Source organism: Nyctereutes procyonoides, unplaced genomic scaffold (genome assembly GCF_905146905.1).
Source record: "Nyctereutes procyonoides isolate TBG_1078 unplaced genomic scaffold, NYPRO_anot_genome, whole genome shotgun sequence".
NCBI classification, from domain to species: domain Eukaryota; kingdom Metazoa; phylum Chordata; class Mammalia; order Carnivora; family Canidae; genus Nyctereutes; species Nyctereutes procyonoides.
The window spans coordinates 20,353,885-20,374,815 of NW_026575139.1; the positions used below are offsets into that span (position 1 = coordinate 20,353,885).

The window sequence follows — 20,931 nt, forward strand, 5'->3', positions numbered from 1 at the left end:
ACTCAGACCTTCACAATATCTATTGTCATATAGAATCTCGGTCAAATATAGAAGAAACAAAATAGATAAAAAAATAACAAGTGATTGGTCAACACTCAATAAAAAAGCAAAGATTACATTTTATAAGCATTAGTTGAACTTCTAGCTTCAATTGCCCTTGATTTAATGCTACCTATTGGCCTTAAAACTTAACAATTCATGTTTCAGCAAATCCATCAAGAGGATGTGAATAGAACTAAACTAGGATATAGTCTCTCCGATGATAACAAATTTTCCTTTCCCCTCTTTCCCTTTTTACTACTGAAAAGAAAAATAATGAAATAAATGGAGGAGTATTTCATACTGAAATTGTTAGCCATTGCTCATTTTGAATAACAGTTTTACCATTTTGGCAATAAATATGATAGGAATAATACCCTGTAAGTACACGCAAAACTTTTATAACTTCTTTAGCAATGAATTTGTCTCTCTCTATTCCATCTTATTACTGTGAAAATCTGTAGGCATCTTCCCTACAAACATGGTAATTCGGACTCTTTAGCAACATAGCGAAACTGATATTATAGTAACATCTCAAAGACAAAAAAAAAAAAAAAAGCAGAATCAATTAAGAGTTGGAGAAAGACTTACCTGAATGCTTGCTGTAGAGCGATTTTTGCGGGTTGTGGTAGTAGCCATTGTAGTGGTGGTTTCCATGACAGTAGTAGACATTTCTGGTGGCATGGAGGTCGTCTGTGTTGTTCCCAAGATTGAAGGGACTTCTCCCACCAGTCGGACACTTCCATTGATTTTAATATTAGGGTTATTCTCAGCTGCCATGTTCAGTACTTTCAAACCATCATAATAGAGCCCAGAGAGCTGGCCTTGGAAGAGACGTCCTTTGTCTTTTCCACCGATGGCTATTTGCGCCTGGGTGTTGAAGATGGTTAACTGCCGGCCTAGTGGGTTGGGTGGAGGAAACATTATTATTCCCATATGTTATTTTTCTTTGCTTTACCTAGTCTGAATGGACCAGGTATCAAAAAAGGCTTCCTTGAGCAATTGAAGGGGAGAAAACTGGATAACAAAAATTCAATGAATATTAGCAAGTAACATTTCACTATGTTTATCTCTTCCACTGTCTAGCTGAATATCTTAGATAAGCTGAATAATTTAGTCTCTATTTTATTATTGTGAGGAAAGAGAAATCTTGGTTCAATGATGTACAGTATTGCAGTCTTCTTAGGTATGTAGTTGTGAATGACAGAATGGAACCTCCAAATCAGGTGATGACAGTAATAAATACCAATTGCACTAAGTTTTAACCTACAAAGTTATATAACAGCTACTAAAAGAATTATATATGGCAAACAAAAACTCAGGGAGGTAACTCAGGATGCTGAATTCAAAAAAAAAAAAGTCTGATAATTAAATTAACTGAAACTAAATTAAATTCCAATTAAAAGATTTGGATTCACTGCATACTTACAGAAATAAAAGTTTACTCACCAACACCTCATTTTCTAGAAATCTTCATGATACATAATATTCTATCTATACTCTCTGTTTAATTAACATCACAACAGATAATTTCCTACCTCTTCTGGGGAGGGATGGAATTATGGTCACACAATTCTATCTTTCCCTAAAACATGGGAAATAAGCAGGTGTTGATAATGTTTCTGGGATGGGGAAAGAAAATAATATCATTCCAAATCAATGAATTTTAAAAGAGGGGATGGATATTAATGAAAAAGAGCAACACAAAAAACTCCTTAAAATGGTATAAAGGTATGTTAATGTGTTGAGGACTAGCAATAGTTTAACTTATTTGGAGTTCCCATTTGGGGAACCATTTGTGCTTCTGTGAATAGAAAACTATCAGAATGAAATCATGACATAATAGTCTAGAATAGTGCAACTCAATTTATCTTCTTACCAACTACCTCTACTTAAAAAAAGACTCTCTTAAGTGCTAGATTTTCCCCAGAAAAACTTATGCAGCTTTTTAAGGCTAAGGCATTCTATGCTATTATTTCTTTGGATTATTTCCTTCCACTTTTCCATATGGAAAAGGGTCAGAAACTTATTAATGGAATTAAATATATCCTCTTTGAATTTTTCTTCACTTAAATCAGTAATCATTCTTAATCCAATCACTTGATTTATTTTAGCTATAAATGACTGGGATGTTCTGGAATATTTCTGCCTGCTTATTAAAAGGGAGTCTAATTTTAAAAGACTAAGGTTTTTGCGCCACTATCTCTAATAAGAATAGAGGCATACTGTAATTTTTGGGCTCTTAACCTCTACCACTAATACACAGTCTTAAAATCTATACAATGATTAGCTATCCTTGAATTTCGAGTATATAACGTGGAATGCCTTCTGAATGTATAATAATGGATGAAACGGAAAAGTCAAAAAAAGAAAGTGTATGTTTTCAGAGGGAATTCTTTATGCAAGAGTGAATTCTGCTCATGGAACAACTCTTAAGGGCATATTAGTCAAGAATGATTTATAAATAATACCTTTTTGAAAGTGTTAAATACTGCTGTATGCAGAATAGAACAAAGAATTTTGTTATAGTGAAAATTATCTGCACTCTCTAAAAATATTTGGAACATGAAAATGGAATCTGTTGGATTTTATAACAGAATTGTTCAGATCCTAAGGGAAATTCAAAATAGATCTAATAGATTTCTATTATTTTCCTACCAATTCCTTCAGTGCCCTGTGCACATGCAACATCGCCTGGCCTATGGCCTCTCATTTCTCACACAAGATGCAGCAAAATGTTCAATGCACAATAACACTGGATAATGGGTTGGAATTCAACTCTCTCTACTATCATTTCTTTGACAATAGCTTTTTTGAGGGGGTCTAAGCTTACTGCAAAAGAAATGCCATGATGGAAGAGAATAAATACACCTTCACCCTTGCATAGGCTTTTGTGGGCAACTTAACATAATAAAGAGGAGCTGCCCAAAAGGAGATCTCTAGGACTCAATTCAGTAGCTTACACCAGATAGACCTAATGTTAAGCTATCCTTTCTATTCACACAACTGTCGGCCAACCATAATATTTATTCATCTCCTTTTTGGTATATGCTGTAGCATGGATGATCAGTGAATAGGGATAGCTAGTGATAGGCAAGATATTTTATATTTCTGAAAGTACTTCACACCTGTAATGATCCTCACCTTATTTTTCTAGTGATATTATTCTGCCAATTATTACAAATAAAAAGAGGGTCAGGGAGAACTGAAATGCAAAATTGAATTACATTGGCTGGAAACAATGGATCTCCTTTATTCCAGTTGCCATAGTATACTGCATAAAATGGTCTTTCTTTGTTCAAGACTAACCCATGCATAGAGAAGGGCAAGGCATGTTTCCACAGATGAAGCCACTGTTCCATGATTGGCTATTGCTGCATTCCCAGAGAGATCTAACTGTTTCTTGAGAACAAAACGCTCGTGGGGTGAAATAGGGAAGGAGGTTGTCTATCCTTCCATTTTTCATCATGCTATAGGAAGTGTTTGGATTTTTTGTTTGCTTGTCTGTTTTATGGTCTATTTCTGGCTAGATCTGTTTTTCTTCTGTTTCAAGATGCTTTCCTAGCCCTTTGTACCTTGGATTAGGTAGTTCAGAGTAAAGCTGACAGTCACTAAAGTAATAATGGGAAACTCAGTCTCCTGCCAGTTTTTCCTCTGATCAATTTACCTCTCTCAGCCAAGGAGGAGTAAATGAATAACTCAGAACCAGTCATCACTACCCTTTCCCTATGAAGGGTTATTATAAGGGACTGACCAGAGCAAGTTTTATCATTTGCTCAAGATTTCTCAAAATCAATGTCAGATCTCATTATTGTCATTCATTATGATCAATCATGTGTTTTACAATAAGCAATTATGATATCTATATCCCCAACTAAGAATTGTTCTATCATTCACAATACTAAATTTGGTTATACTAGTACAGGGCTTATAGCAGGTTTCTTTTTGTTTTGCTTTGGGTGCCCATCTTCTTGGAAGTCATTTTTGTTACCTCATTTGGATATCAAGTTCACATACTGCTTAAATTAAATCTTTGCACGTCTCCAGTCAGTGTTACACAAAGACTAATTAATTAAACCTCAGAACACCCTTGGGGAATAGGCAGTATTATTTCTCCTCTCCTTTGATGGGAAATCTGAGATATAAAGAGGTTAAGTGGATTGTCTAAGGTCAGAAAGTATCAGTCAATAGTAGACAGAGCCAGAAAACAGACTCAGGAATGCTGTGACCCAGATCTCTTCTCCAATGACAGAAATAACTCCAAAGAGGCATTCCAAGTACTTCCTGATACATCTGCCTATTCATCCTTCCATCTTTACCCTCTTTTACTCATTGTCTTTACAAGGTCTTTTGGTATATATTTTCTACTCCTTTTGAAGAGAAGGTTAGCTAGACAGAGGAAGGGGTAAAGCAATAGAATGAATAGACGTTACTCACCCAATGCGTAAAAAAAGTAATTTCAGTTAAAATAATGTAGAAGAAAGAACCTCCAAGTTTGCAAATAATCATTTTCAATATTATGTGCATATATAAATACATACATATTTGGTTAAGAAACTAGCAAGCCACCCTCCATTCCCCCTGAACCACCACCCTTCCCCTTCGATTTCTCATCTATTTGAAAGTGTCCTTCTATATGAAAGCCAACTAATAACAATGCTATCAGAAGGAAAACTAAAAGCCTACTCATAACTTTATAATGGTTTATACAAATGAAAACGCCTGGCATGCTCTTAAACTTAGACTTCAAAAGGCGATGGAGTAAAAGAAAATATTACTAACATAAAATCGAAAGAAAAAAAAGTTCTCTCAGGCACATGAGACTCAGACATGCATCTAGTTTTCTTCTCCTTTTTAAAAAGTGAGGCAATCATAGTCTTTAATGTTAAAGGGACTTTATGAGCTGGTGATTACTAAACAAAATTATTTGCTTTTTAGAGTTATTCTTAATTTATTTTTAATTAGACCACATACGTTAAAAACAGGGCAAACAGTTAAGACTTAGTGAGGATTTTCCGTGTTTAAGGGTCTAAATGTTGTCACCCAACTTAAAACTGTAATTAAGTTTGCTTAAGTTGCATATTAATATATTCAATTACTTTTTATGTATAACTCAATCAAATCTCTATAAATTTTAAGAACTCACTGAAGGTCTTGAGACAAGAGTAGCTTACACTGGCTCAGGAAAGAAGGGAATAAATAGTTTCCGGAAACAGAGCATTCTCTTCATTGAAAGGTAATTGTTTACATCCTAACAAACAGAAGCCACACAGAAAATTCTAACATCAGGTATAACCGCTGCCCTCTTTTATTAACAAAGTGGTTGTTTTCTTAAGGAAATAGAACTGCTGTTTTGCCTTTCATGAGCCTTTCTTTTCCAACTCATTGTCTTAGCTACTTCCACTTTTGTTGCATAAATATCAAACACATAATGGTATTATACAACCAAAGTGTAAAATAAGCTTTTTTTTTTTTTTTTTTTTTTTTTTTTTAGTTTCAGTCAGCAACTAGGACACAATTAACCTCTTATGAAATACTTTTGCCTCTGTAAGTTTGAATCTAAAGGCAAAATTCATCTTTCTCGTACTTTCTTCATTTAAAAACAAATGTTAGAAAACACTGCTCCCCTTATAACATTTGTCTTAAGCAGTTTAAGTTACAAGAGTCGATCTGATGTTGATTTTTTTTTTTTTTTTTTTGTTATCCACGCTAGAGAGTAAAGCCAAAACAGCCTCAAGATGTAAGTTTAAAGAGTACTTTTGAAATTTCTTTAGAAAGCTTTGGTATAAGAGGTAAGTTAAAACAAATTAACAAATAATGTCATGCAGTGGTTAAATTGCCATAATACATTTCTTTTTTAGAGGTTCCTGGAATTTCTTGTTTGTGGTTGTCACGCTGATAGCAAGCTAGATGTTAGTCCCTTTAACTGTATTTTAATGGCAATGTATTATAGCATGATTTATCAACATATGGCAGGTGGAAGCTGACACAAATTATAATGAAAATTAAAACAGTCATTTATGCAGCAGGCGATTATCATTTAAGGAACATTTATTTGCAGGCTTTAAAAATGAGGGTTTAGAATCAAATGATTTTAAAATGAAAGTTTTAACGACGGTTACCTTTTTCCTGCAGCCACTCCTCTACGGGCCGGTTATATTTGAAGGGGATTTTCTGTTTTACCATTTGGAAGCGTTCATTATCAGTGTTGCCTTTAAAGTTTAAAAAACAGCTTAAGAAACAATCTGAAAAGTCAATACGTCATTAAAAAACATCCTAGGTTTTTGGTTTGTTTATGAAGTTTTTAGAAATAGATATCAATTTATCTTTAGTAGAGGTGGAGTCGAAGTCACTCTGCCCTTGGTTGACATGTTTGAGGTCAGGCTAGTCTTAGCTATGCAGTGCTCCATCACATTTTGGAAATGTGGCATGAGATGGGAATCAGTGAGATGTTTGGTCATTTATCGAAATGGGTTTACCATTACCCTTCTTCATCATATTGGGCCAATGGAGGCACAAGGAATTTCTTGGTTTGTGAGTAGTTCATTGACTAGTCCATGGTAGGGGACTCTCAGGGTCTCAGTCATGCAAGATCTACTCTTACAGTATTATATCATATCAGAAGTATGGGGTCATGTACTTCCTTATTCTCTGCTCAAGTGTTTATTACTGCTTCATCTTCTGGTGAAGGAAAAAGATAATTAAGCCTTGATGGCCAAGGGAGACTTCTTATTCCATAAAGGAGACCCTGGCATCATATGTTAAATAGATGGAGTATTATAGATGGTTCTTTATATCTATTTAAGACTTGTACCATATTTTAATTTTTTTGTACTCTATTTTAAAAGAAGAAAACCCAAAGTAAATATTTGTAAACCAAAGTGGCTATAAATATAGTGATGGAGTATTAGCAGACTTTTAAGCATCTATATTTTATTACTAATAGATGCAAGCTGCATATGGTTATCTAGTCTCTTTCTCTCTCTTACCTTTCTATGAGAGGTCCTTTCTGAACATGTATCTATTCAAAAAGCCTATTTGGGATACTTCCTCTAAGCATGAAATATCTAATTAGTTTCAAGCCTCAAACATAAATCTTTTAACTGCTACTATGCCCCCTTATTCCTTTTGTAACTGTTGTTACTATCCCTGAATGGTTTGTCTAATTAGGACAGACTTGGAGAGGGGAATATAAGGGAAGGGAGAAGAAATGTGTGGGAGATGTCAGAAAGGGAGACAGAACATAGAGACTTCTAACTCTGGGAAATGAACTAGGGGTGGTGGAAGGGGAGGAGGGCGGGGGCTGGGGGTGAATGGGTGACGGGCACGGAGGGGGACATTTGATGGGATGAGCACTGGGTGTTATTCTGTATGTTGGTAAATTGAACACCAATAAAAATTAATTTATTAAAAAAAAAAAAGGACAGACTTGGAGAGTGGTATTGTGGAGATATACCCCTAATGAATATGCTTCGAATCACAAAATAATGAAGCCATACTTTGGGAACTGCTCTACCTCATCAACCAACCTCATAGTGATCAAGCAAAAACTAGCGAATTCTAATTCATGACTTTTAGCTTATGGACCTATGTTGGGACTCAGGGAATCTCATTCCAAATCACCAACATTAAAAAACGAAATGAAAATCTCAAAACAGGTATCTTGGAAATCATTTTCAAAGAAGTCTAAAAGCCAGAAAGAATGTAAGGATTAAATACAGCATCAGGCCAAGTGAGTAGAAGGTGATCATGGCATTTCAATCTTAAGGCCACCTTCCTATAGGGGTTATTATTCACAGAAAAGATTCCACATGTGACTAAACTGGTACCTGCTTTCCATGAGGTGTAACATGGAAAAGAGTGGCCATGCTGGGAGATGTTTCCAAGATTCCCCATTCATTTCTGCTATGAACAAATGATTTTTGACACATTCTCATTCCCAAGGAATAAAAAAATAACAAAAACAGTAACAACAAAAACAAAGCTCATGAAAGAGACAACACTGGGTCTGTTTCTAGCCTACATAATGGGATCTTATGTGGCTGGGATAAAACATATTAACATATAAAAGGATAGATCCAATAAATGGAGTATAATTTCTCATAGAAAAAAAAAAAGGTGGAGGGAGAAGATGTAGGCAAGGAGAAAAAAGCAGAAAGGCAACTTCTTGGTCGTACAATAAGTCCATGGCAAAAGATGTTAATTTATCTGTTAATATAGTTACCAATTAGAGATTATTATAATAATCCTCCCTGGTAGATCTGGGTATTAAGAATTCTAATAATCCAAAATGAAGTTGGATAAATTTTCACTTGTGTTCAGAGAAAAGGAGCATGCACTGAAAAGAACCTATACCCCTTCCTCTTAATCCAACCCTAAAGAAGACAGGTAACACAAAGGATGTCATCCATCTTCATAAGTTTTGACCCCTCTCAAGTTTTAGTTACACTAAAGTATTATACTGAAAAATGGCAAATGGGTTGTGCCAGATTCAGCTTAAATATATTCTATTACTTTGGGTTTTCTGTTACTGTTGTTGGCTACAACATTAAATATAGTGATACCCTGCACTCCACTCACTGTGGAATAGATTAGTGAAGTCAAGAGCAAATGTAAAGGTAAATATTCTTGGAAACATGCAGGAAAAATCAAAAGTATCTAAAATTTCCAACTTCCAGAGTTTTATATGCACTGAAATAACTAAATAAGAAGGTACAATGATTTACTTCCTCCAAAATACATAGGGGGGCTCTTTGTCCTCCTAAGCATCCCCTCTGCATACACTCTTTTTCAAATCTAAATCCCAATAGAAAAATCATTTTGAGGCATGGTACAGGCTAGAAAAAGAGTAAAGTATGTTGGATAATCAATAAGTAATATGTTGGGAGAACAGCATAGCCATGATTCAACCTTAGACCCATTGGAAAGTGAAAGAGAGAGAGTCATTCTTCTCCATCTCAGCTTTAAAGACATTTAGAAAAAAGTTTTAAGTTTTCCACATCAGATTCATAGCATCTGGCACTAATGATAGTGATCTTGCATACTGTTAAAAGTTGTGAAAGATGGATGGTCATTTGGAAAACCAAATTGGTTTAAATTGCCACATTAACATTGTTCTTAGTCTCTTTTCATGTTCTTGTTGGTTTTTATTTTAATTTATCTCAAACATTAGTAAGAACTTTTTTTAGAAACATGTGCATGAGAATGAGTTCATTTGCCCCAGGCCCCATTTGCTAGACTGACTGAATAGTAAACAACCTTCTAAACATAAGAATTCATACACAGGGACTACCTGAAAGCTGAGCAAACCTTGTAAAATTTACATACATTCATATTAAATCCTTAATGACATTCAGTTGTACATTTCATATAGCAACCAGTATGAAAGTTTAAACAAAGTGAAATCAGTTCTTCAACAGAAGTGAAGACGTCCTCAAGAAAGAATGGCCTTATGAATAGTAATGTCATAATGTCACTAAAAAGAGGCATATGTGTGTTACTAATTAGAACAAGAAAATGTAATGACCACATTTCTCAAACACACTGAGAAATCTATAAATTGCACCATGAGATCTTCAAATAGACAGTTCTTAAATTACTTATATGGGTCTGACACTCACCTACATAGAACTGAGTTTTAGAAAGAAAATTAGTCACATTTTGTTCTGTTTAAAATTAAAAATGTGTGTGTGTGCATGTGTATCCCCATCCATTTTTTTTATCAGAAATTGAGTTTTTTTAATGCCATTGGCCTCCTACATTCATTTGCATTTGTATCATTGGTTCTATTATCAAGTATTTCAACTCCTTGGAGACACATCTAACATGCACTGTTGAATTATAATATTGTGAAGAGAAGAATACTCTGAGGTGAAATTTTTAAAGCCCAACTGGTTCACACAGAGCTGCAACCTCTATCTGGAAACACCTCATGTTTTCTACATTTGAGTGAATCCACTTAGTATAAAAAAAAAAAAGAGAATAGAGTTAGGAAGACAAAGAAAGCAAATTGACCCTTCAACTGTTTCCCAAAACATCGGTCTCTCTTTGCAGTTCCAAAGGAGTAAACTTGAAATTTGGTGCCAGTCCCAAAAGAATAAATATTCTTTAAATTAGAGAATGGAACAATAGAGAGAATTTTCATGTAGCACAGAAAATGACTTTTATGACACCTCTATTATTATACTCTAGTGGTCCAAACACAGATCCTATTCATTAGCTATTACACTTATTTTCTTTAAGCCATAATTAATACAGCACAGGAGTTAGGATCATGGGCTTTGGGGACAAATTTGGCTTCAAGTTCTAGCATTAGCATTTAATAGCTGTGTGACCTCAGGCAAGTGACTTAGCCTCAGTTTCCCCATTTCTCAATTCACCATAGGACTTGGTGTAGTATAATAAGAAGTAGAGAATAAACAAAACCTGGGATATGAAAAACACTCACATTTTAAGAATTATTATTAATACGATTCTGTCCCTTCCTCATGATCTAAAGGAACCACAATGATTCCAGGGTGTACTTCCATGGTCTCAGAACTTTACCAGGCCTCCATTCAAAACATGGCCATATTCCATTTGGACCCACAAAGGTTATCTTCCAAAGACCAACGAACTATAGAAAATGAAACATCCTAAATATCTCTGAAATCTCCTAGCTGTTGCTTTTTATATTTCTGAGTCTTCTAAAATATACTTAGCTAACCCCATTTCCAAAACAAAGTGGGTTTCTAAAACCACTGAAAGTAAAAGAGCAATCCAGGCATTGACAGATGCGATTTCTTGGTCTAGCCACAGGTAATGATGATATACTGCTGCTAAGTTGAGGAAAAGTGTCTTAAAGGTTCTGGCAATTTGCATCAGGCTGGCAGAAAATGCTTTCTTGCAGGTAGCCTATAAATACCATCTGAAATGTTGTCAAGCACATGGACATGCTAATAGGAATACAGTAACAACATTCATCTGTGCAAAATTAATGCCAGAGGTATTTTTTACATTTTGTTTTGAGTCCTAGAATAAAAGAAAAAAAGTTTTCTTTATTGCTTTGTTGACATTAAAAAATGAGACTATGGGTCTAATGAACAGTCAAAGAATGAATACTATGTATTAGAGCCAGAGGCCAAAGAAAATCGATGTGGGTAGGCTCAAGCAATAGGGCATTTCAGAGGTTCTTACAGTGTCTCTCTCCCCAAAGAACACTTTGTGAGTTTCAAAGCAAATGTAAGACACTAAAGAAAAGGAACTGGTGAAATTCTCTAAGCTTGGCTCTGGTCTTGTTCCTGATGTTGACCCAGACAAACTCTCCCAGAGTCAGAGAGGGGCCGTTATGTTACCCAAAAGACATCTAGAATGTTTGGCCACTTGTAAGTGATGGATAGACCTCAACAAAATATGTGCACCTGGTATATATAAAGGCCGTTCAGCCATAGAGCTCAAAGTGCAATTATAAGCATCATCTCATTAATCCTCAAATACACCTTTGGGGTTGAAGAAAAAAATAACTATTCATGTTATGAGCTTTGATCCTTTCATGTGACAAGGTAAGGAAATTAATATCTTAGAGCAGAAAACTGATCAGTTGGGGGAAGTGAATTAATAGACCCAGAGCACAAGGGCATTATTAAGTAAGCAAGCTTCTTTAGACTCGCTTCGATGGTTCTGTGAGCCCAGGGAACCACCTTTCCCAAGTGATGAGATGTTTGCTTCTGGAACATAGTGTGGGTCACTCAGGCATTCCTGACTTGGCCAGTGAAGCACACTGTCTCATAGATACATTCAGAAATGAAAAACGTATGTGGAAAGGCATATAATTTCCTTCTTATATCAAAGTCATTGTATCGATCCACAGTTTCTAGGCTACAGGAGTTAAGCTGTTGAAACAAAGATGGCTCAAACATGAGTAAAAAGAACAATGGCTGTGGTCAGACTTTGGATGAAATTCTATCTCAGACATTTACCACTTCTTGTGAACTTGAACAACTGGATTAATCTAGATGAGTCTCAGAGTTTTCTTCACTTGTCTAAAAAAAATGAAGATAATAATACTTTTACTGCAAGGTTTTATACAAATTAAATTCAATAATCCAGGCAAGGACTTAATTTATGAGGAATTGGAAGAAGTCGGGAATGGGGAAGTTCTGGGATTTATCTTAATCCTCAGGATCTTTCCCTAACACATGTTGGAAAATGAGGACCATGTTAGAGATGTATCCCTGGTGTTTTATGTCCAGGTACCCAAGAGACCATCTCTCTATTCTTTGACCTTTGCTCGTAGCTGAGGTGACTTTTTGTGCAAATATGCTAACGTTGAACTTCTTTTTCATTCCCAGACCTAGTTGAAAGTGTCATTTCTGTTGAAATGTAATTATCCAAAGGCCATTTGTCCTGATGCAACAATTAGAATATTTATCACCAGTCCCTCTCCTTTTCCTGTAGGTTGAGGCTATTCTCAACCTCTTCCTAAAGCTCATTTCCCCTGGAATTTCTCTTCATTTCTCCTCATCCATCAAGGATATTTTCAATCCCAGAAATATTAATAAAACAGGATCTGGGGGACTTCAATATCTTTATTTGTTTCCATATTTTAAGAGAACATTTTAAAGTAATTTCTAATGGAATCTTCCTCAGTACAGTAGGTCTATGTAGCATCTATTCTTTCAGAGCCACTTTCAAAAATGACCTGTTATGAATTAAAATATAAATAGACTATAAAATTTGATTGGCTTCCATAATTATTTCAAAATGTACACTAAAGCTAGACTAGTCAATTTCAATGGCTGAATTTTGTCTAGTTCCTTTCTGGTAAACTCGTTTAAAATATCTATGCCTTGGTGTATCTTTAAACTTTAATTTCTCCCTATGTAGGATGAGGATTATAATATTGACTGCAACATAGGGTTCTCTTGAGAACTAAATGTTCCTTAGTATCTGGCACAATTTAAGTGCTCAATATATATGGCTTATTACTATTATTGCTATTGTAATAATAGTACTTGATTCAAAAGGGTTAAGCTCAAATGAAGGTAAACTTATAAGAATTACTTCACTACACAATTTTTAGTGTCAAATCTTTTCAAATTTCCTTTTAACATAAAGCCTTAGTGTCCGGTCTTCAACCATTTGACATATGATCACTTTCAGATTCCCCCAGGTGCCTTTCTTCTTATCACTTATTTCCTCCTTGTTGCAAAAGCCACAGTGTTATTTTGAGGTCACTCTTTCCTGTGATCTATGCATTCCTGCATGTCCACCCTCTGCGTCTCCCTGTGTCTCTTTAATCTCGTTGGTTTCTTTCATTTCTCTCTAGCAACATTCCTCTCATGCAGAGGGAATCAAATTCAATGTTTTTAAAGGCAGAATGTTAGAATATTTGGTACAAAAAAAGATCATGTATGTGTGAGGTTCCTATACAGCTCAGAATATAGGTAAGAGATTGGAAGTATAATTTCAACAGGCAACAAATAAAAACATTTTCATTCTCGTGAATAGGAAAGTCATACCAAAATTAACATGTCTGATGTCATAATAAACTGATGTTGTAGTAATTCTTCTGTTGAGATCTTACGGAATCCTAGTATTTATAAATTATAGGTCTTCTAGACCAACCTTAAATCTCATGCCTACAAATGAATATATTATCCCCAAGGGATCTAAAGACTACAATCACTGTATCATGTTTTACTCACCCTTGACCTGGTTAATATACTGGTTTGCAACAGTTGTCTAAACAACCACATCATGGCACCATCACAAATTAGGCTTATTTCCAACTAAAACCCTAACACAGTTTCTACCTGAACTGCTTCCCCTAAAGCTTGGGCCATATTGCATGCATGCAATATATTTTATGAACTTCAAAGCAGGACTTTAATTGCACCCTATCAAATATATTCTTTTTTGTTTCACAGCAGCATTCCGACCTGATAAGAAAATGCTTAACTTTAAGTCTTTTGTCTCTTGCAGGAGACACATTTCTTAGCTTTATGTCATTTGCAAATTTGATAAGCATATCTCTCTGCCTTTATTCAAGACCCTGAAAAATGTACAGAATATGAATATGTGGTGGCTTTAGAATGTCTACAAATTCTTTGAAACTCCTTTCTGTAAGAGATGGAGCTTGATTCTCCAACCCTGCATGTGGCCTCGACTTAGTGACTAAATTCTAAAGAATAGGGTATGTTGGAAGTGACAGTGTGTGGCTTGAGAAACTAGATCAAAAAAGGCATTGTGACTTCTTTAATTTTTTCTCCCTCGCTCCCTCCCTCCCTCCCTCCCTCCCTCCCTCCCTCCCTCCCTCCCTCTTTTTCCCTCTCCCTCTCAATACCCACTCTAGCAAAGCTTGTATGATATCATAAGTACATAAGGACACTTAAGTCCTTTGCAGAGACCTACATGGAGACCTGAGGCCATCAGATCTCCATGCCTAGGTTAAGTCTTGAGGTTACTGCAGCCCCAATTGCTATCTTGATGTCAACTCATCAGATACTTTGAGCCAGATCCACTCAAATAAGCTGCTATCCAATCTTGACCTACAGAAACTGTACAACAAGAAGTATTTGTTGTTTTAGGCCAGTAAATTTTGGGGTAATTTGTTAGGTAGCAATAGATGCAGGGAAACTAGAAAACTTTATCTGAATGTTTCAGCTTAAACAGAGGCAGACATCCTTAAGATGTTGTCATAGCTCTTTTTATATTATACTATTTCAGGGAAATGAAGACACACTGTGTCTATAACATACTTCTCATCTGCTAGTTTGTTAATGTCATCCAAAGAAAATTAGTCTAGTCCATAAGATTTGTTTTGATGAGCCCATGTAAGTCCTTAGCCATTATCAGATTCTTTGTTAAATGGTTAAGCACATCACAATTTTTCTGTTAAACATAACACTTGAGAATTTTTATGTTATCAGTCTCAAGTTTAAGAGATTCATCCTTTTATACCCTGTAAAATTTGGGATACTTTTCCTACACTAGTTTTCTATTCTGACTAAGCAAACATTAAAAGGGGTTGGGTTTAATTTCTTAAGAATTTGGGAAGTTATTCATGTAAGACCCATAGATTTGAACTCTTCTGAGAAACTCTGTTACCATTTCCTCAGCAAAAGGTGGACTGGATTTTCCTAGTCATTTTGTTTGTACCAGCCTTTACATTCTGAGGGAAATTCTCCTTGCTAGAGAACATGCTGGTGATGGATGAAGATGTGTGAGGGTGAAGGAGTGAGGATGAAGGGAGTCCAAAAAACCAGTGAGGTCCCACTTAAGCAAATTTTTTTTTATGTTTTATAATTAAAAAACAGTTTCTGGGAGTTCTTTGGAATTCACATTTTATACTTTGAGAGAAGGAGTCTACAATTTTAAAGTTGAATAGACTTCAAAGATTATCTAAGAAATGTATTTTCCCTATCTTAATGTTTCTCAAACTTCTCACTTACAAAATCATTAGAAATAAGAGTCCTAGCATAGGCAAGCCTCAGAGAGTGTAGATTTCAAGGATAACCCTCCCTTATCAAATATATTAATTAAGGAATTGTCTGTACTTCTATTTGTTTGATTATGTGGCATTTCCAAGGCTTTTCAAAAAATGAACCAGTTGGCAGCCACGCATCATTTAGCACAAGATTCAAAGGTCAGATATACACTACTGCAATGTGGTACAAGAATCAAAATTTTCCCAGGGAAGAAATGACCTCAGGGAATGCAGTAGTTGTAGTATATCTCAAATTCATACAATGCCTCGTTAACTCTACTTGGCAAATTAATTCAAATTGATTTGTTTGTGAGAATTGCAGCGTGACCTCAAATCTGGCTACAAACAAAGGATAATGATAAACAATGTATGGAGCTCAGAGAAAATGTCTAGAGAAAAGTATAGATCAGCAAGGGGGCTGTTTTTATAGCATAACTGTCTTTGTTAAAGAAAAAAAGAGAAAGAAAGAAAAGCAAAGTAGAAAAATGAAACAAAGAACACACCTATATAAATAAAACTTGCTTCATAAATAAATGAATATCACAAATAAAACAAAGGCAGATAAAGTATTTGAAATATCCAAAGGAAATATAAAAACAAAATTAAAATTAAAAACAAAATGGAGGGATCCCTGGGTGGCGCAGCGGTTTGGCGCCTGCCTTTGGCCCAGGGCACGATCCTGGAAACCCGGGATCGAATCCCACGTCGGGCTCCCGGTGCATGGAGCCTGCTTCTCCCTCTGCCTCTCTCTCTCTCTCTCTGTGACTATCATAAATAAATAAAAGTTAAAAAAATTTAAAAAAAAATAAATAAAAACAAAATGGATATTTGGTTTTTTAAAAAGCAATTAACTCAATTAAAGCAAAGTGATAAGACACACTGAGGGAAAAAAGAAGAAGAAGGCAGCCATATGATATGGCAGTTAGAGCCAAGATTAATTCCAAATGTCATATCTTAAAGAAAAGAAAGGGGAATGCAATTCCTCAGTGAAAGCCACTAGTTTACAACTTCACACTGAGTCCTGAATTTAGGGTTGAGAATGAGAAAATTTAAGAGGGAAATATTATTATAACTGCCACAACTTTTCCCAAACTTTTTGCCAAAGATCTCTGCAAAACAGCTCCAACCTCATTCTGATATCCATGCCCTTTTGCAATGATATTCTGTCACTCCTCCCATCGGAAGTTGAGTCTACTTTTCCACCCCTTGATTCTGGGTTGGTTCTAAGACTTGCTTTATTGGTACAGGCCATATCAGCAAATGTGATATAGGCAGAGGTTTGAACAGCCCTTGCATATTTAGTGCTTGCCCTCTCATGGTGCTCATTGCCATTATCAAGAAAGTTGAAACCTGCTTGGCTCCTGGAAGGTGAAGGATTACAAGAAGAGAGATCACAAGAAGAGAGATCCCAGCCATCCAAGCCACTTAGTCAATTCAGCTGAGTCCCCAGACCTCTAAGTGAGGCCATCAAGACTACCTAGCTCCATCCAAGCTGGCCTGGAACAGATAAAACATCTATATGACCCACAGAAAGCATGAACTGATAAATAACAAGGGTTTGGAGTGATTTTTGTTATGCAGCATATATTCAATGATACATTGAAGGAGCTGTGAAGTCCAGGAAGGACTGGGTAGCTAAGATTGGGTAAAGGAAGCAGTCTCCTGTATAAGGGTTTCCGTAAGAACCAACAGGAAAAAGGGGAGCTCAGCTGCTATCTTTGGAGTCAGAGGAGCTTGTGTGGTCGTCACAGTCCTGGAATGGAGTCAGGGAGGCATGGGCCCCTGTTACCTATCGTTAGCCCTCTTCTTTATTATTAAGAGAGAATTATCAAATCCAAGGAAAGCGATGCAGTATGCAGCCCCTCAGAGTGGGGGCGGGTCAGGGCTGAGGAAGCTGGGACAGGGCAGGGAAACCAAAGGAGGATTGATACTTCTCTGGTCTCCATTTCTGGACTAGGACTAAGTTAAGGGTAGGACAATGGTGGGGTTGACTCCAGAGATAACAAGGAGTAGAGCTAATAAGGTGGCACTCAGCTACTTGTGTGACTTCTTGCCATCAATATTCAAATGAGGGCAGGTTTGTAAGGAAAGCAGCCTGGACTTAATGGGAAGATGTTCTGGGACCATAATCCCTACCCACCAATGGATTTTTTTACTCCTTAAACGATTCCTTGAGGAAATCTAAGAGGACTGCCTCTTTTTTTCTAAGCTAATATTATGTTTATTCCCATCCTTTACTCCAACCTTCTAACCAAACCAAACGATTGATGTTCTTGCAAGATACGAATAATCACTGAATATGAATGAATAGGTTTACTTAGGCTTAGAATAGAAAGATACGCAGCACCACACTCCCTACTAATACAAAACAATAAAAACAAAGTGAAACACTGAATTGAAGACCAAAAACAGATTAAAAAAACCTTTCCATCTTGCAATTTTGTCTTTTAAAAAGCAGGCAGTGCCTCTTCAACTCCTTTTAAAGCTTATGGATCAGCAAAAAATAGCCTTTATAAATTCACTGAAGTGGGTTTAGAAGTCATTTTTCTGGGATTTAATAGGTGGTATCAGAATTGTATTACATTAGCATGTGAATGGCAGTTGGATTATAGAGAAAAACATCAAAACTGATCAAAATCTAAGGAGTTAAGAGCAAGGACAACTAACATTTAAATGTTTTGACTGACAGACAATTCAAATGATGCATACTTGTCAATAATTAGAAGTATGTCACATTTTAAGTCATAACTCAAATATTAGTTCATATTGTAAATGTGATAGCCAGCATAGCCATTTTTAAAAAATTTGATTTTTTTTTTTACTCTTTTAAGAAAGTCGTCAATAATTATGTAAAATTATCCAGACATTTAAAATATTTACCTGAAACCTGGACTCCTCTATCTTACCATTATCAGTTCTTGTGGGTATATTATTTTATTGTTATTGTTTTTGTATAAAATTATAATCACCTGGGAAGTAAGATTAAAAAAATCTTTTACATCCTACTTCCACAATCCCATTTCCAACATACAATGACATGAAATACTAACACATCTTAAGTGACCAAGAATGGTCATGAAATTGATGACTGCTGCTACCTCAAGCAGAGGCAGGTGTTCTGATTCCAATAAATTATCAAGTTATTACCTTTGAAAGTTTAAATGATTATCACGGTTCCTATTACTTCTGAAAATCTACAAATTTAAGATATATTAATAAAATATTAATTACTCTCCCTTCTTTTAACTATTTAATATAAAATATTAAATAACATGATATTAAATCTCAGCTGAGAACTATGTCTAAAGATCTTTAGGCTATTTTATGTTTAAATATATTTATTTGTGCTGGGGCAAATGCAACGTTTTTAGTATTTACCCATTGATATGTATGTGTGTGTATGTATCCTACAGATATAGAAAGAATTTATAAATATCTCAAAGGAAAGAATGCCTTCATATATTCTCCATAGAAGCTTTCACCTTTCCATAAGAAATATCTCCTAGATATCTGTAAGAAATAAATATCTAGGATTTAAAGAAATGACTGAGAATAATTTCAAATGACATCTCTAATGATAATGGAGTTGAACAAAAAACTTTTCAAGCCAAAGAGAAGAAATCAGATCTATTTTCTTGGTAGAAGAAAAGCAAACTGTATCATCTGTAACATTTCAAATTATACTAGTCAAATTAGAGTAGTCCATTTTCTGTAGAAATTTCTGAACCAACCAAGAAAATGTACCAGATAATCTAGTATTATCAGCATTCTAATTGCTAAGTTCCTTTGAATCTTACTTTTCCAGAAACCCCACTTTTATCTTTGCAATAATGACCCAAGAGATTAAAAGGCCGCCAAATGATTTGATTTGCCTACTCAAGTTCATGCAGTGTCTACTGATGTCCCATTGCTGTTTTGTCACAAAGCACTTAGAACATTAGTAAGTATAAGGCACAATTAGGATAGGAGATGAAACAGGTAAGAGAAGAACATGTAGTTTTCTTGGTTTTATGTTTTCATTCCTGATTATCAGGGATGTTAGTTTATTTAAAGCCTATTGGAAACCTTACAAGTGCTGAAATTTCTGAACGGGGATTGCAATCTCCCATCTATCCAAATTCAAAGCTGCTGTCCAAAGATGCACCTTATATTTTTTCTTTCAAAGATTTACTTCTGAGTGTGATTCAGGAGAACCAAGACACAGTGAGTACTAAAAAAATAAAGAGACTTCTTCCTTACTTATCCTGTTTGATTTAAATATGTTCTGATTGAATAATGGCCCAATTCCTATTTATTATTCAATTCCTAGCACCGGGATTTATAGAGATGGATGCTTAATAAATACTTTTACAGAGGAATCTGAGTGGTTTCCGTTCACAAAGGAATGTAGATTCTAGGATTGCTTCCATCCCTAGAGGTTGACTGTGACAACTGGGATTTTAGCTATTAATACACATTAAAAAGGCAGTGAGGTTTGAACATACATAATTACACTCAAACTCTTGAGCTTTCTAGTCAACAGTTTGCTTGTTTGAAGTAACTGCAGTGAGGGGAGTGGCGGAAATCAAGGGATCAAAGCCAGAAGCAAGAGGAACAAAGTATACTTAAATTGATTATTCTAATTGACCAGGAAAATCTAAAGCAACTGTAACCTGATAAAATGATGCAGCTATATAATTATGCACCCACAGAATGAGCTGGGTTTACTGGCTGAAAAGTTCATTAATGTTTTGGGCTAAGCGTTTTTAGGGGACATCTGCAACTACTACTGCATTTCAATCAGAATACTGGAAAGCTGGCTTGGAACAAGTGTTGAGGATGAATTGTGTACAACTGCTGAGGATGGGAACAAGGCTAGAGAATTGGCGTAAAGGTCTGGGATCAGGGTTGGTTCAGGACTCTGGGTTGACATAGCACCTGGCTCAGTTCAGTTGCCTTATTTCCAGAACAGATCTATTAAGAGTATTTCAAAATTCCCTTTATGGACCTCCTTGGAACTCAAAATTCTCTGAGGTCTTAGTAGACGAATGTCACAAAATGAAGGAAAACTATTAGATTTTACTTGGTTTATTTGCTCTAGGGTATCTCAATTGTCCCCTGGGAGCAATATCTTCTTTTTCATGTATTACCTTCGTTTTTTTTCCCCTCCAGCTCCACCCTCACCACACAGAAAATTCAGTAAAATTCCAGCTATTCATTTTGAAAGTCTAAAAGCATTTTGGTTCTATTTAAGTTGGTACTTCACTTATATAAATTCCTATTTTATTTGAAACAGTCAACATCTCACAACAGTTTTATATAGGTTTGAAAATGAAGTACTAAGTATTTCCAAACCTTGGCTGTCTGAGAAGATTTTAGATTTATTTTTACTTTACATATATATATCTATGTCAGATTTATATTTAGTTATATTTTTTTGAACTTTC

The 20,931-nt window shown here is 35.5% G+C and overlaps 1 protein-coding gene across 4 annotated transcripts in view; it reads right to left on the reverse strand.

Annotated features, from left to right (window-relative positions):
* Nucleotides 1–20,931, reverse strand: part of NRXN3 (neurexin 3) — a 1,478,719-nt gene that overhangs the window by 144,640 nt on the left and 1,313,148 nt on the right. For 2 of the 4 annotated variants that reach the window (XM_055304513.1, XM_055304515.1), the window contains 2 exons: nt 6,162–6,251; nt 631–938 (listed from right to left, as the gene is read on the reverse strand). In XM_055304513.1, the coding sequence (XP_055160488.1) occupies nt 631–938; nt 6,162–6,251 (398 nt within the window). The remainder of the gene's footprint in view (nt 1–630; nt 939–6,161; nt 6,252–20,931) is intronic. The other 2 variants (XM_055304514.1, XM_055304516.1) reach the window with 1 other exon arrangement.